This window comes from Geotrypetes seraphini, chromosome 5 (assembly GCF_902459505.1).
Source record: "Geotrypetes seraphini chromosome 5, aGeoSer1.1, whole genome shotgun sequence".
In the NCBI taxonomy this organism is placed as follows: domain Eukaryota; kingdom Metazoa; phylum Chordata; class Amphibia; order Gymnophiona; family Dermophiidae; genus Geotrypetes; species Geotrypetes seraphini.
This window is the reverse complement of record NC_047088.1, coordinates 185,455,516-185,471,297: the sequence shown is the minus strand read 5'-3', so window position 1 is coordinate 185,471,297 and position 15,782 is coordinate 185,455,516. Positions and strand designations below refer to the sequence as shown.

The 15,782-nt window shown below is 41.4% G+C and overlaps 1 protein-coding gene across 1 annotated transcript in view; it reads left to right on the top strand.

The window, feature by feature from the left end:
- The window catches only part of ITGAV (integrin subunit alpha V), a 165,261-nt gene extending 154,841 nt beyond the window's left edge, over window positions 1-10,420 (top strand). Inside the window, exons 29-30 of the mRNA XM_033945921.1 lie at window positions 3,927-4,049; window positions 9,505-10,420. Of these exons, the coding sequence (XP_033801812.1) occupies window positions 3,927-4,049; window positions 9,505-9,600 (219 nt within the window). The 3' untranslated portion in view covers window positions 9,601-10,420. The remainder of the gene's footprint in view (window positions 1-3,926; window positions 4,050-9,504) is intronic.
- Window positions 10,421-15,782: the final 5,362 nt, after the last annotated feature.

Below are 15,782 nucleotides of genomic sequence, written 5' to 3'. Positions count from 1 at the left end.
CTGCTCCCTCATCGGCCCCAAGACATGACTTATCTGGCAGCAACATACACATTTCAGGTGACATCTACTTCCATCACCATCTCAAGTGAAGCCCAGTAGAAGAGGAAGGTGCACAGGGCGAGTGGAGAGAGCAGTTGGAAATGATGAGAGCACCACCTGAAGGCCTCCGGCTGGCACTTAAAGATTCACTGCGTCTAGTATGGATCCTGGCTATATTTAAAAACTGTCTCTCGGGCAGCACACCACTGCTTATGTATATTCTTGCTACACAAACTTAAGTGACAGCAATAATTTGTTAAATCGCAAGAGGATTGTGAAAAATTGCAAGAGGACCTTGGGAGGCTGGGTGTCAAAATGGCTGATGTCGTTTAATGTGAACAAATGCAAAGTGATGCATATGGGAAAGAGGAACCCAAAATATAGTTACTTGATGCAGGGCTCCACATTAGGAGCCACTGCTTAGGAAAAGGATCTAGGTGTCATTATTAAGGATATGTTGAAACCCTCAACTCAGTGTACGGAGGTGGATAAAAAAAACAAATAGAATGTTAGGAATTAACAAGAATGGAGAACAAAGATGAAAATGTTATAATGCCTTTGTATCGCTCTGTGGTGTGACCGCACCTCGAATACTGTGTGCAATTCTGATCACCACATTTAAAAATAGATATAGCAGAATTAGAAAAGGTACAGAGAAGGGTGACAAAAATTATAAAAGGGATGGGATGACTTCCCAATGAGGAAAAGTTAAAGCTGCTAGGGCTCTTCAGCCTGGAAAAGAGATGGTTCAAGGGAGATATGGTAGAGATCTATAAAATACTGAATGGAGTAGAACAGGTAGATGTGAATCACTTGTTTAGTCTTTCCAAAAATACTAGGACTAGGGGGCATGCGATGAAACTACTAAGTAGTAGATTTAAAACAACATGGAGAAAATATTTCTTCACTCAGCGTGTAATTAAACTCTGCAATTCATTGCTAGAGAATGTTGTGATAGCAGTTAGCTTAGCAGGGGTTTAGATAATTTCCTAAAAGAAAAGTCTATAAGCTATTTTTAAGATGGTTTGGGGAAATTCACTGCTTATTTCTAGGATAAGCAGCATAAGATCTGTTTTACTCCTGAGGATCAACCCAGGTCCTTGTGACCTGGTTGGCCACTGTTAGAAACAGGATACTGGACTCGATAGACCTTTGGTCTTTCCCAGTATGCCAACTCTTTATGTTCTTATAATTCTAAGCAATCTTCTTAAACTGTTGCTTCCAGAAAAGCCTTCAGCTTGAAAGAGAATTTGAACTTAAAGGAAATAGGCCAGGTTGACTTTTCCAAATGTGCTATATCCAATCTTCTTTTCATATGTTGTATTAGTGAGTATCATGAGGTCAATCATTCATAGTGGAGTATGTATGAATGGATGTATGATTTAAAGCTTGCTTGTGTTTCTGAATTGATTGGATTTGCGCTCTATCCCTGTTCATAACAGGGACGATTAATGATGTTGTTTAGACATGTCTATGTTATATGTGGTAATCGCAAGGAAACAAGATTTTATGTATGTGATATGGAAACCGCATAGTTGTATGCGGTATATAAATTAATAAATAAATAATTATCTGGGAATTTAAGTAACAAGAAAATTTGTTAGAATGCTTTTTATTTTATTGTATTTATATACCACTTATAGCCTAAGTGGTTTACATTCAGGTACTCAAGTATTTCTCCCAATCTGTCCCTGTGAGCTCACAATCTGACTAACATACCTGGGGCAATGGAGTGACTTTCCCAGGGTCACAAGGAACAGCCCTGAGCTTGAACCTGCAACCTCAGGGTGCTGAATCCAAGTTTAAATTTTGCATAAAACGTTTAATCCAGCAGTGAACGTGACCATTTTCTGTTTAGAAAATGGCCATTTCTGAGATGTTTGTCCTCAGTTCGTCTGTCTTTTTGATCTATTTATGAAGAAAAAAAATATGTCCAAATGAAAAGCACACAAAAAGCAGTCATTGGGATGTAGAAGGAACCAGCATTTTTAGCAGACTGACCACACAGATATACCAGCAGAACAGTGAACACCACAAAAAAGATCCCAGGTACCTTCTCCCTTTATTTAAATTCATCACATTCTTATAGTCCAAACATTTAAACCTGTTGTACTTCTTATATGTCAAATTACTCTCCATTGTGTATGTTCACTTGTAGACCGTTCTGAGCTACTGGGAGGACGGGATAGAAATCTAAATAAATAAATAAAGCCCTTGTGCTGTATGGTGAGCCCTCCAAAACTCACTCAAAACTATTATACCAAATAGCCCTTATGCCTGCAGGTGTCACCTGTATGTTGATAGAGTAGGTCTTGGGTGGGGTTTGGAGGGCTCACGCTTTCCACCACAAGTGTACTAGTTACAGGGGTATGGGCCTGGGTCCCCTTCTGCAGTCCACACACCAGCCACTAGGCTGCTCCAGAGACCTGCTTGCTGCTCTAATAGGATTGACCATAACATCTGAAGCTATAATATAGGCTGGTATGTACTATTTCATTCTTTGGGGGTGGGATGAGATCATTGATCACTGGGGGAATAAGGAGAGGCCACGCCTTCATGCCTCCAGTAATCATCTTGACAGTTTGGCCCCCTTTTTGGCACTTACTCATTATTGAAATGTGTCTAGCATCCAATGTCCAAGTTTTGCCCTGGATGTTTTCAGTAATGTTCCATTATTGCAGAAAAAAAAAATTCAAATCATAAGTACATCCTAATCCCACCCAAAACATGCCCTCTTGAGATTTATACATACTGCAGACAAACAGCATAGAAAACCATCTAAAAATGTATTTTGAAAATGGCAATTTGGATGTTTTAACAAACAAAACATCCAAATGCCACTTTATGCCATTTTTTGGGGACATTTTTCTCTTTTGAAAATGAGCCCCATAGTGATATTAGAAATATAAGAAGAGAGTTGTACAATGAAGGATTCTAATGCATGTTTAGCGATGACAACAGTTAGTACTCCATAGCCCTCTACCACTTTATTCAAACTGGACAGCTATCATCAAACTTTAAGAAGGTAATTTTAGAGCATCTAGACCAGACATGGGTAACTCCAGTCCTCGAGGACCAGAATACAATCGGGTTTTCAGGATTTCCCCAATGAATATGCATTGAAAGCAGTGCTTGCAAATAGATCTCATGCATATTCATTGGGGAAATCTTGAAAACCCAACTGGATTCCGGCCCTCAAGGACTGGAGTTGCCCACTCCTGATCTAGATTTTTAAAGAGCAGCATTTGCATATCTAAATTGCATAAACATACAATTAGTAATTTTAGGGAGATAATTAAGGTGAGGGACAAATTATGCTTTTACCACAGGAGTGACTGATCTGCAGTAGCTCAGTGCCAAAGCCTCACAAGTAGCATTTTTTTTTTCATCGTGGGAGCTTCAGGCAACAAAATTAGCCCAATGCTTCCAGACACTTCTTGAAGGGCCTGGCACAGTGATAGGGAGCTCCTTTTCATAACCGCCTTTCCCAAAGCCCCCCCCCCCAGCCAACCTCCCCACCCCTGTTCTGACACCTGCACCCAGAAGGTCCCCCAACTCAGCCTCCCAAATTATAACCTTCCCACTCGGAAGGCCTCCCAATCAGATAATGCCCACCTTATCCTCCCATAGGCCCCAGACCTACTTTGGAATTTCCTGAGGTCTAGTGGGGGCTGGGCAGGAGCTCCTGTCCTATCAGATGTCCAGTTCAAAATGATGTTTCTTGTCCCCTAGCAGTAGGTTGTTTCTTTGTCCAAGTGATAATTAGATTCCTTTATTCATGCAAGCAAAAATGTTGTTGTGTGGTATTATATTCATGAGTGCAAGCAAAATGCAAGTTAGAGATTCTGGCTATTATCTTTTAACACCTTCTATATTTGTTTTTGTAGGTATCTACCAATGTGTTATGGGTTACTACAGGTCCTAACTTGCCTGTACCTATCTGGGTTATCATTTTAGCTGTTCTCGCAGGCTTATTGCTTTTATCACTTATGGTCTTCGTGATGTACAAGGTAAGGATAATTACCTTGTCTGAGTCAAATAATTGTATGTGTATTTTGGAGGGCAATTTTATAAGCTGTTTCTAAAGATAAAACAATATTTTATACACAAAAATAAGTTTTGTATAATTTCTTGGGCTCTATGTGGATAAAAGTGTAAAATAGCAGCCATTCATTGCATCTTCTTACCGGACATGAGTACAGTCAGCCCTCCATATCTGCGGGCTCTGCATTAGCAGATTCAACCAACTGTGGACCTGACTGCAGCTCGCAGACTGCAGAGTAACTTGGCAGCCAGTCTTCAGTGCTGCAGCAACAGCAGTAGTCATACTCAAAAGCTGCCTATGGCTTGTACCAGGCCTTTCCCTCTGCCCTGTCCTGCCCAGAAAATTGTGCCAGAAGGGACAGGGTGGGTCAGGGGAAAAACCCAGTTCAGGCTGCAGACAGCCTTTGAATATGGCTGCTGCTGTTGCAGCAGGGCCAATGACTGGCCGCAAGGGTTCACCGGTGCAGGGGACCTTAGAAAGAGAGCAAACTGCTGTCCAGCCCATGAGGGTGAGAGAGATGCCAAACCATGCAGGGGGGGAAGAGAAGAGGGAGGGAATTAACAGAACTTCAGCATCCAAGGATTTTGGTATCTACGAGGGTCCTGGAACCAATCCCCTGTGGATACAGAGTGCTGATTGAATAGGCATTCCTGAGGAAGGAGTTGGGTTAGAATTTGGACTTATGTACACATGCTATACAAAATACATGCAGATGCATGTAAAATCTCCCAGTACATCTGCAAGAGACTGAGAACAGGTATAATCATCTGTGAGAGTTATCTGGAAAGAAAGGGGGGGAGGGGAGATACACCTAAGTTCCATTTATAAAATAGATTTGTGCAAAAAAATGAGAACAAATCTGAACCCAACAAAATACTACATACAATACAAAAAACAAATGGGTCAAACAACTTCACACATAATTACATTGAAAAAATTCCTTCATATATTTTTGATTGTTGTTTAATTAATGTAATCTACCATATATACTCGACTATAAGTCAATCAATCTCATGTATAAGTCGAGGGTACTTGTGGGACTAAAAATGGCCTAAATTGGTGTGACCTATATATGAGTCGAGGCCACACACAGCCAAATTTGACCCCGTCCCTCAAACACACGAACAGTTCAGTCTCCCTACCTCATTCACACCTCACCCCAGCCAGAATATCCTTCTCCCTTCTTCACTGGCTCCACACACCACACAGATCCAGCATTCCCTCTTTCCGCCTCCTCATGTACATAGTCCCAGCATGCCCTCTCTGCTGACACCCCACACACACAGCTACTATATATTTTTTTCTCTCTGCTGCCCCTTCGTAGCATTTTTTTCACTGCCACAGGTTCTCAGATAGCTTGCACTATTCCGTTGTTCAAACTGACATGACCACATATGGGGTGGGGTTATTATTATTATTGTTAAATTCCACCCTGCTTCTTCAGGATTACTAATCTAATCCAGTATTTCTGAGTTTCAGTATGCCTAAATAGGTTCAAGGTAACTTACAATATAAGGTATTACAGATGCATATGCTACATTATATTATACTAGTTTGAGGAGGACTGAGTTATGAATGGAGTAACGGGGAAGGGAGGATTGAGGTTCCATAACTGAGTTGGGTATAGAATTTAGTGACACTAGGTATTTCGAGTTAGTTGTCTATAGTGTGTATGCTTTCAAAGAAGTGTTTTTAATTTTTTTTTTCTTCTGAATCTGTTGTAGAATGTTTCCATCCTAATGTCAGTTCTCCCTTCTCTTTAAGAGTATTTTTTTCTCCCTTTTCAGACCACTTTTCCCTTTTTTTCACCCCTCATCATCTCTTTCTCCCTCTTCTCCCTCCCCACCAGCCTTTGCCAGCGCAGCACTCCCATCTGACACTGCCTGAAAGAAATCACAAACATACTTTTTTTTGTTTTGAACTTTGAAGTAATTGATGTAAATAAATTGATGTAAATAAAAATAATAATTGTTATAGTAAGTGCCAGCATTTGATGTTTCTTTTTTGATTTTTTAACTTACTTATGGATAGATTACTTTAGCTTTATAAAGCCTGTCGGCAAAGTAAAGAGAGATCACAGCAGGACTCTGTCCAAGCTCTTGGCATCTGATACTTATTATTCCAGAGGGATCCTATCAGAAGCAACCTCTGGGACAGCAGGAAAAAATGATAACAATAATAAATTCAAGCCTCTCCAACTGAGATACAAACAGTGTGGCGATTCGTGTTCACCATGATTGATCTGGAGGGAAACGCAGATCAGGTGGTGCTTCCAAAAAAAAAAGTGTTGCTCCATGGCGAAACTAAATGTTGCTGAATAGCTGCAATCTACCGGTGTGGAAAAAGTTGCAAATTGCAGCGATTTCATCCTTATGCTGCTCAAGGCTGGTGTTGACTGCAGATCCCCTCAAGTTTCTTAATACTGCCCCTAGTTAGATTTGGTGAATCTTTCAACCTAATAGAAAATTTTAAAATGTGAATGAGGGAGATTGAGATGCTGAACTGTGGCTGGCAGAGTGAGGGAAGTGAAGGAGAGATTCTGGGTCATGCTGCTGACGGATGCAGGGGGGATTAAATTTCATAGCAATAGGGGGATTAAATACCCATAGCAACATAGAAACATGATGGCAGATAAAAGCCAAATGTCCCTTCCAGTCTGCCCATCCGCTGCATCTACTGTCTCCTCCTCTCCCTAAGAGATCCCACATGCCTATCCCGTGCTTTCTTGAATTCAGAGACCATCTTTGTCTCCACCACCTTCTCTGGGAGACTATTCCATGCATCTACCATCCTTTCTGTAAAAAAGGTATTTCCTTAGATTACTTCATTGGGAGACTATTCCATGTATCTACCATCCTTTCTGTAAAAAAGGTATTTCCTTAGATTACTTCTGAGCCTATCACCTCTTAACGTCATTCTATGCCCTTGCACTCTGGATTTCCTTTCAACTGAAAGAGACTCATCTCATACGTACTTATGCCAGATATGTATTTAGACATCTCTATCATATCTCTCGCCTTCCACCTTTCTTCCAAAGTATACATATTGAGATCTTTAAGTCTGTCCCGTCCGCCTTATGACATAGACCAACCATTTTAGTTGACTTCCTCTGGATTGACTTCATCCTGTTTATATCTTTTTGAAAGTGTGATCTCCAGAATTGTACACAATATTCTAAATGAGGTATCATCAGAGTCTTATACAGGGGATCAATACCTTCTTTTTTCTACTGGCCATTCCTCTCCCTATGCACCCAAGCATCTTTCTAGCTTTCACCATCACCTTTTCAACCTGTTTGGCCACCTTAAGATCATCACATACTATCACACCCAAGTTCTGCTCCTCTTTCAAGCACAAAAGTTCTCCCTAAACTGTACCATTCCCTTAGGTTTTTGCAGCCCATATGCATGAATTTGCATTTCTTAGTATTATAATAATAATAATAACTTTATTCTTCTATACCGCCACAATCTTGCGACTTCTAGGCGGTTTACAATCAAGAGTGCTGAAATACAATAAGTAGATATTCAGAGGAAAAACAGAGATCAGAGCATTAAATCTTAACTGCCATAGATAAAACTTGTTTAATGCGTTTTGAAGCACACATTTCTGGACTTATAATCAAGTACAGTGGTGCCTCGCATAACGAACGCCTCACACAACGAACGCTGCACACAACGAACTTCATGTCTTGATTCACACAACGAACTTCGTTTCACACAACGAACTTCACACAACGAACTTCGTTTCACACAACGAACTTCGTTTCACACAACGAACTTCGTTTCACACAATGAAGTCGCCCGAGCTGCCGATGTATTGCATCCTTCCGCGCAGGCACTGCAGGCAGTCGTTAGTCACTGCGCTTAACTGCTCTCTCTCACTGTATACAGTCGTCCTTTTAAGATAAACTCAATATTTTTTATATATCATGGCTTCTAAAAAAAGCAGGAAGGTGATTTCTGTTGAAATGAAACGGGAAATAATTAGAAGGAGTGAATGTGGGGTAAAACAGTGTGACCTCGTCAAAGAGTTTGGCCTCAGCAAGACCACCATTTTCACCATTTTGACAAATTTATCTTTTTTTATGTCATCTTAGCATATTTTATGCTGCAGAACGAATTATTTTTTTTAACATGTATTGTTATGGGAAAACGCGTTTCACATAACGAACTTTTCGCATAACAAACTTGCTCCTGGAACGAATTAAGTTCGTTGTGTGAGGCACCACTGTATATATGGTATGTACATTTTTCTTAGCATTTTCCTATCTAATTTAATAATGGAGGAAAAGGGCCTCAGACACTCTCAATAACAGTATTTCACAGTGTCTCCTAGGTATTTCATATGTTTGTCATTCACAGATCCAGAAAAAGCTCCATCATTTATTCATGCTTTGAAGTTTTATCAGAGGTAGTTTCACAAGAATTTATTACAGCTCCTTACTTTTGAAACTACAGCCAAGTGCAACCAACTCACTTCTTAATGTTTTCCATTTCAAATGCTGCCTTACAGCAATAAAAATACCAATAATTGAAAAATTATAAATTGCTTCAAGGAGGTTTTTCTGGAGTTGTGAATGACAAGCATGTGACACCCCTAAGAAACACTATGAAACAGTGTTATTGAAGGTGTTTGAGGTCCTTCTCCTCATTATTAAATATGTAGTACTAATGCAAGGCTGCTATGAGAGGTTTGGCAACCACTTTCTGAAGGCAGCCACAAGAGGCAGGAGTGAGCGGATGTCACTCCTGCTTCCATCACTCCCCACTGGATTAACAGGGATATCAGGTAGGCCTAGGAAGCCTACCGAGACTGGGAAGGAGGAGGTCAGGGGGAGATTTCAAGTGGTCATTCCAAGGGAGGAAAAGCTTTGTGACTCTTATGGACTGGTAGGAGGGGAAAGGAAGGGGCTGCATCAGAGGGTAGGAGTGAGATGGGGGGTCTTAACCAAAAAAGGCTATGCAGGTCCTAGATGATATTCTCTGTGAGACCCGCATAGCTAGTCAGTCTAGGTTAAGACAAATATACTGGCACTGAATATTACTGACCCACATATCCGCCAGCTCCTCCCCAGTGCCGCTGCTTGTCCACTATGGGTGATCAGAGACAATATTCAGAAGCACTGCCAAGTTTAGCGCCACAGTTGACAGTTGGGTAGGTCAAAGCGATTTAAGTAGGCTAGAGTCCTCTCCTGCCCACTTAAATCACTCTGAATATTAGGTCCTTTATGTTAATGAATCTACAGTAGATGAAACACTTCCTATTAATATTAGAGTAGACGATGCCAATATAAGCATAATTTCCAATGCTTTCATTCATCAAACGTTAGCATACAAAGAACCTCTGTACATGAAGACAATATAATGAATGTCTTCGGACATGATCCAGATAATTTATTTTTTGTATCCATGTTTTAGTTTGGCTTCTTTAAACGTGTGCGACCACCACAAGAAGAACAGGAGAGAGAACAACTCCAGCCCCATGAAAATGGTGAAGGAGTGACTGAAGCATGACTTTCATAACCTCTTTCAAGGCACTGGAGACCTACTGATGCCTCCTTCAAGGTGGCTTCCTGATCACCCATAACCCTCCAGGACGGCACTGCTGCTACTTTTATAAACCGTGGGAATAGCCTTAAGAATATTGGCAATATATTTTGTCCCTTTATGTGTGGGTTTGGGGACAGATCCAATGCACTGACTTTTATAGCTAACCTACATTTTAAGAGACCATGACTTTTCTAATACACTTCAGTCTGGTATAACCAGCAATACAGAAAGTTGCTAATGTTCTGCATTAAGAAAGCTTTTGTTGTTTGATGATTTTAAGATTTTTTTCTTAATCTAGGACTTTTAATGCACCCAGTCTCTAAATCTTGTATTCAGACTATCATGCTTGTTGATTATTATATGTGCTATACTATGGTTTATATTTTTATAACTGTTTTGAAATTTTTTTGTGTCATTTCAACCTAAATAGCAAAATATCTGTCTAACTGACAAACCCCATTTAGATTTAAGATTATTTCTTGCCTTTTCCAAATCTGAGCTCAAAGTTATCTCCTTGCCCAAATTGGCTTATACTGTAAATAGTACCTGAGACAATGGGGGAGGAAGTGACTGGGCCAAAGCCACTAAAAGTAGCAGTGGGAGGAGTAGGATTTGAACCCTGACTCTCCTAGTTTGTAACCCACTTCTGTAACCATTAATCTGCGCCTCCATTCCATGCTGATTTAGCCCTTTTCCACTGTATAAAGGAAACATCCTCCATGTCAACCTACTCATCCTGTTGTACATTTAAGAAGTAATTATTTAATATAGAAGGCTGTACACATTTGCTTTTTCTTATTGTACTTTTTTTTCTACCTTTGCTTTAGTTAAAACCTGCCTCTGCATTCTAGTTTTTCCTCTCTTTTTAGAGGTTTGGCACAAATGGGCCCTGTTGTGAAAAGATTCCCCATCCACTAAGGCACTGGGCACTGTACCTGTTTTTCTTGATAGCAATCAGCCAGATCTTGAAGAACTGCATTGATAAGTTATCTTCTTTGTAACGAAAAGCAGTTATTAGTCAGCTACACTTGGTGGGGGGGGGGGGGGGGGTGTGTGTGGAGGATAATTCTCAAAAAGTCTTTCAAAGTTAAGCACCTAAAGTGTGTGTGTTAAGTGTGAATTCTATAATAGCAGTTACACTGATGATTACTGTTATAGAACAGTAATATAAGTCCACAATTACACGCCTAACTATAGGCGCAAACCCTGATGCTAAACCAATGGTTCTTGCCTAACTGCTGTCAGTTAAACACGTGACTGCCAATATTTTATAACCTGAGCTTTGGCATGCCAATAGTTTCATAAGTCCTTTTTATTACTTGCAACATTCAGCATTTCATGTTCATCAGACATGATAAAACAAAAGTACGATCCAAAAGATCTGTAGTAAAGAGTCAAATGACGAAAACAAAGGAAAAACTTCATATGTGATGTACAAGGCACAAAGTCTTTTATTGGTAAAGATATAATGAACCAATCCAAATAATGATTCTCATATGTGAAGAGACAGGACCCGACACAGTCCGTGTTTCGGAAAACACTTCTTCCTCGAGGGTTCCGGGATGTTATGACTCAGTATAGTACACTCAGTATGTCTTTAATGCTTCAGTAGCAAGTTGAGTTGAGTTATAACTAAATATATAATTAGGGCTTCTATTAAGGTTTTGTAAATTATGGATTTAGTTATTTATTTTCCAGTTAATTATGGGCACTTTGAGGGTACAAAATATAGAGGTGTTTTTGCATCATAGGTACTAATGCTTTTTCAGTTGAATCAAATATGTACATTTGAGAAGCGTAACATAGAAACATAGAAATAGACGGCAGATAAGGGCCAAGGCCCATCAAGTCTGCCCACCCCAGTGATCCTCACTATCTATCTTTGCGGATAGATCCCACATGTCTATCCCATCTGGCCTTAAAATCCGCCACACTGGTGGCCTCAATAACCCGAAGTGGAAGACTATTCCAGCGATCAACCACCCTTTCAGTGAAGAAGAACTTCCTAGTGTCACTGTGCAGTTTCCCGCCCCTGATTTTCCACGAATGCCCCCTTGTTGCCGCGGGACCCTTGAAGAAGAAGATGTCTTCTTCCACCTTGATGCGGCCCGTGAGATATTTGAATGTCTCGATCATGTCTCCCCTCTCTCGACGCTCCTCGAGTGAGTAGAGCTGCAAATTCCCCAACCGCTCCTCGTACGGGAGCTCCCTGAGTCCCGAGACCATCCTGGTGGCCATTCTCTGGACCGACTCCAGTCTCAGCACATCCTTGCGGTAATGCGGCCTCCAGAATTGCACACAGTACTCCAGGTGCGGTCTCACCATGGATCTATATAGTGGCATAATGACTTCAGGTTTACGGCTGATGAAACTCCTGCGTATGCAACCTATGATTTGCCTTGCTTTGGATGAAGCTTGCTCCACTTGGTTTGCCGACTTCATGTCTTCCCTGACAATCACTCCCAAGTCTCTTTCTGCTACAGTTCTTGTCAGGATCTCGCCATTTAGGGTGTAGATCTTGCATGGATTCTGGCTTCCCAGGTGCATGACTTTGCATTTTTTGGCATTGAAACTGAGTTGCCAGGACCTAGACCAGTGCTCCAGCAGAAGTAAGTCATGCACCATATCGTCTGTCATTGCTTTTTTGTCTGTTGTGCTTTTGCTCACTACATTGCACAGTTTGGCATCATCGGCAAACAATGTTATTTTACCTCGAAGCCCTTCTGTCAGGTCTCTTATATAGATGTTGAACAAGATCGGGCCTAGGACGGAGCCCTGTGGCACTCCACTTATCACCTCCGACATCTCGGAGGGAGTGCCATTCACCATCACCCTCTGAAGCCTACCTCCAAGCCAGTTCCCAACCCATTTTGTTAAAGTGTCGCCCAAACCTAAAGAACTCATCTTATTCAGCAACCTGCGGTGTGGCACGCTATCAAATGCTTTGCTGAAATCCAGATAGACGATGTCCAGGGACTCACCAACATCCAGCTTCCTCGTCACCCAGTCAAAGAAGCCGATCAGGTTGGATTGGCACGATCTCCCTTTAGTAAATCCATGTTGGCGGGGATCCCGCAGATTCTCCTCGTCCATGATCCTATCCATTTGGTGTTTGATTAGGGTTTCCATTAGTTTGCTCACTATTGAAGTGAGACTCACTGGTCTGTAGTTTGCCATATCCACCCTGGAGCCTTTCTTGTGTAGTGGAATGACGTTAGCCGTCTTCCAGTCCATCGGGACGTTACCTGTACTAAGGGAGAGATTAAAGAGCGCGGATAGTGGTTCCGCCAAGACATCTCCCAACTCCCTGAGTACCCTAGGGTGTAGGTTGTCAGGCCCCATTGCCTTGTAGACCTTGATTTTTGACAGCTCGCAGTAGACGCTGCTGGGTGTAAATTTGAAATTACTAAACGGGTCTACTGATTTAATCCTTGTATGTGGTTGAGGGCCGATTCCCGGCACCTCGCGGGTGAAGACTGAACAGAAGTATTCATTTAACAGTTGGGCCTTTTCCGAGTCCGTCTCCACATGGTCTCCGTCTGGTTTTCTGAGTCGTACTATCCCGCCTGAGTTCTTTTTCCTGTCACTAATATACCTGAAGAAGGATTTATCTCCCTTCTGGATATTCTTTGCTAGAGACTCCTCCATGCGGAATTTGGCCTCTCTAACTGCCGCTTTGACGGCTCTTGATTTGGTCAGATAATCTACTCTGGAGTCCTGTGTCCCTGATTGTTTGTAAGAGATGAATGCTTTTTTCTTCTCTTTGATGAGGTCTGAGATCTCCATAGAGAACCACTGTGGCTTGTTGTTCCTACTTCGTTTGCTTACTGATTTAACATAGCGGTTTGTTGCTTCCTGTATGGTGGTTTTCAAAGTTGACCACATTTCTTCCACGCTGTCGGTATCTGCTTGGGTTTGTAGCGCCTGGTGAACGAAGTCTCCCATGTCCTGGAAATTTGTGTCCTTGAACTTGAGAACCTTGGTCAATGTGGTAGATTTCGTGAAACCTTTCCTGAGATTGAACCAAATCATATTGTGGTCACTGGAGGCCAAAGTTTCACCCACCGAGACCTCTGTGATACTTTCTCCGTTGGTAAGTACCAGGTCCAAAATTGCCTGATCCCTTGTTGGCTCAATTACCAGTTGCCTGAGTCCTGCTCCATTCAAAGAGTTTAATAGCTTCCTGCTGCTGCCGGAAGCAGAGGAAAGCGTGACCCAATCCACATCGGGCATGTTGAAGTCACCTACCAATACTGTGTCCCCCCGCAAGGTGATATTCTCTATATCTCCGATTAATTCCAAATCTAGGTCTTCTTGATGTTTTGGGGGTCTGTATACCACGCCAAGATATAGGCATTTGTCCTTCCCTCTGGCCAAATTTACCCAAAGGGATTCCCCAGTGTACTGTACATCTGTGATTCTGGTGACCTTAATGTCATCTTTAGTATATAACGCTACCCCACCTCCCATTTTGCCCTCCCTGTCCCGACGAAGCAAGTTGTAACCTGGTATGACCATGTCCCACGCGTGGGAGTCTGTGAGCCAGGTCTCAGATATCGCCACCACATCCAGGTCGGCATTCCTCATTGTAGGAGCACTATACACAATTATCAGGCTCCTCCAACATATTCAAAGGATGGTCTCTGAGGAGTTATAACAATAAAGGAATGTGGAAATGTTCTTGCCTGAAGCAAACTCAACATAACTTTATATATGGACATCTGGAACATGTCCCGGGTACGAGGGGCCGCTGAAAAGTTCTCAGCCCAACCAAGATAAGAATGATGTGGAGCCATGAAACTTACAAGTTATTCCACACTTTCTTGACACTTTTCAATTCAGTGAGGCAAATGCATCTAGTAAATGGGCACAAGAATAGGGAAACCAAGCCATTGTGACATCACCAATGAGGCTGGCTCTTAGGCATTGGTGGAATGAGGCATTATGACATCACAATACAAAGAGCAGCTGAAACGTTCTCAGCCCATCCAAGAAGAGAATGATGTGGAGCCATGAAACTTACAAGTTATTCCACACTTTTCTTGACACTTTTCGTTTCATTTCATAGAAAAGAAAAGTGTGGAATAACTTGTAAGTTTCATGGCTCCACATCATTCTTATTTTGGTTGGGAACTTTTCAGCAGCCCCTCATATGCAAAGCATTGCCTCTGCTTTATTACTAATTACATTTCAAGCAGACACATAATAAAAAAGTGAGGTAATAAATGCTAATTAATTAAAGAGACTAACATGCTCTTCTTGCCTGTGTGTCTTACTGTGTGTCTTTTCCATTGCCAAGGATTTGCTGTGTTTGTCCTGTTCTGTGTTAGCATTTTTGGTTCTACTACATCAGTGAAGAAGCTGTTCATGCCCCTACACAATTTCTGTGAAAAAATGCTTCTTAAGCTATTCCCCTGTAGCTTCTCACCATAAGTTCTTGTTCTAGAACTTTCCTTCCACTAAAAAACATTATATGCATTATTTATACCATGGAGTTACTTGAATGGACATCTTGTTTAGACTACAAGATTCTGTCATGTTCTGTGGCTGAATTTTCTAAATCTGGCTGAACTTGTATTCATGGTTAGTGCATTTTTTTGTTAGGTCAATCATGATTAATTGTTGACTTGTATTATTAAACTGTCAAGTATAATGTATTTAACTGTCTGCAGTATTAGCCAGGTATCAGGATGGCCAATCTACTTCTCTGTTGGACTGGTAAAAGTTGAAGCATAATGAGTGAGTGAATGAGGAGTCTGAGTCTAGTATACTGTTGGTCTTGTCATTAAATTCATCCTTTTGAATCATAGTCCCAGCTGCTTGTAGTTGACCTCATTCTAGTATGTTTTCTATGTAAATCGGTAATGCCCACATTGCGTAAATTTGTCATAAGATGCAAGAAACTTCCTTAAACTTGTAAAATTAATATCTGCTTAGAAGGGATTCATGTCATAAGAACATAAGAATAGCCTTACTGGGTCAGACCAAGGTCCATCAACCCAGTAGCCCGTACCTGGCAAAAACCCAAAAAATAGCAACAGTCCATGCTACTGATCCAGGGCAAGCAGTGGCTTGCCCCATGTCTTTCTCAATAACAGTCTATGGACTTTTCCTTCAGGAAATTGTCCAACCCTGTCTTAAAACCA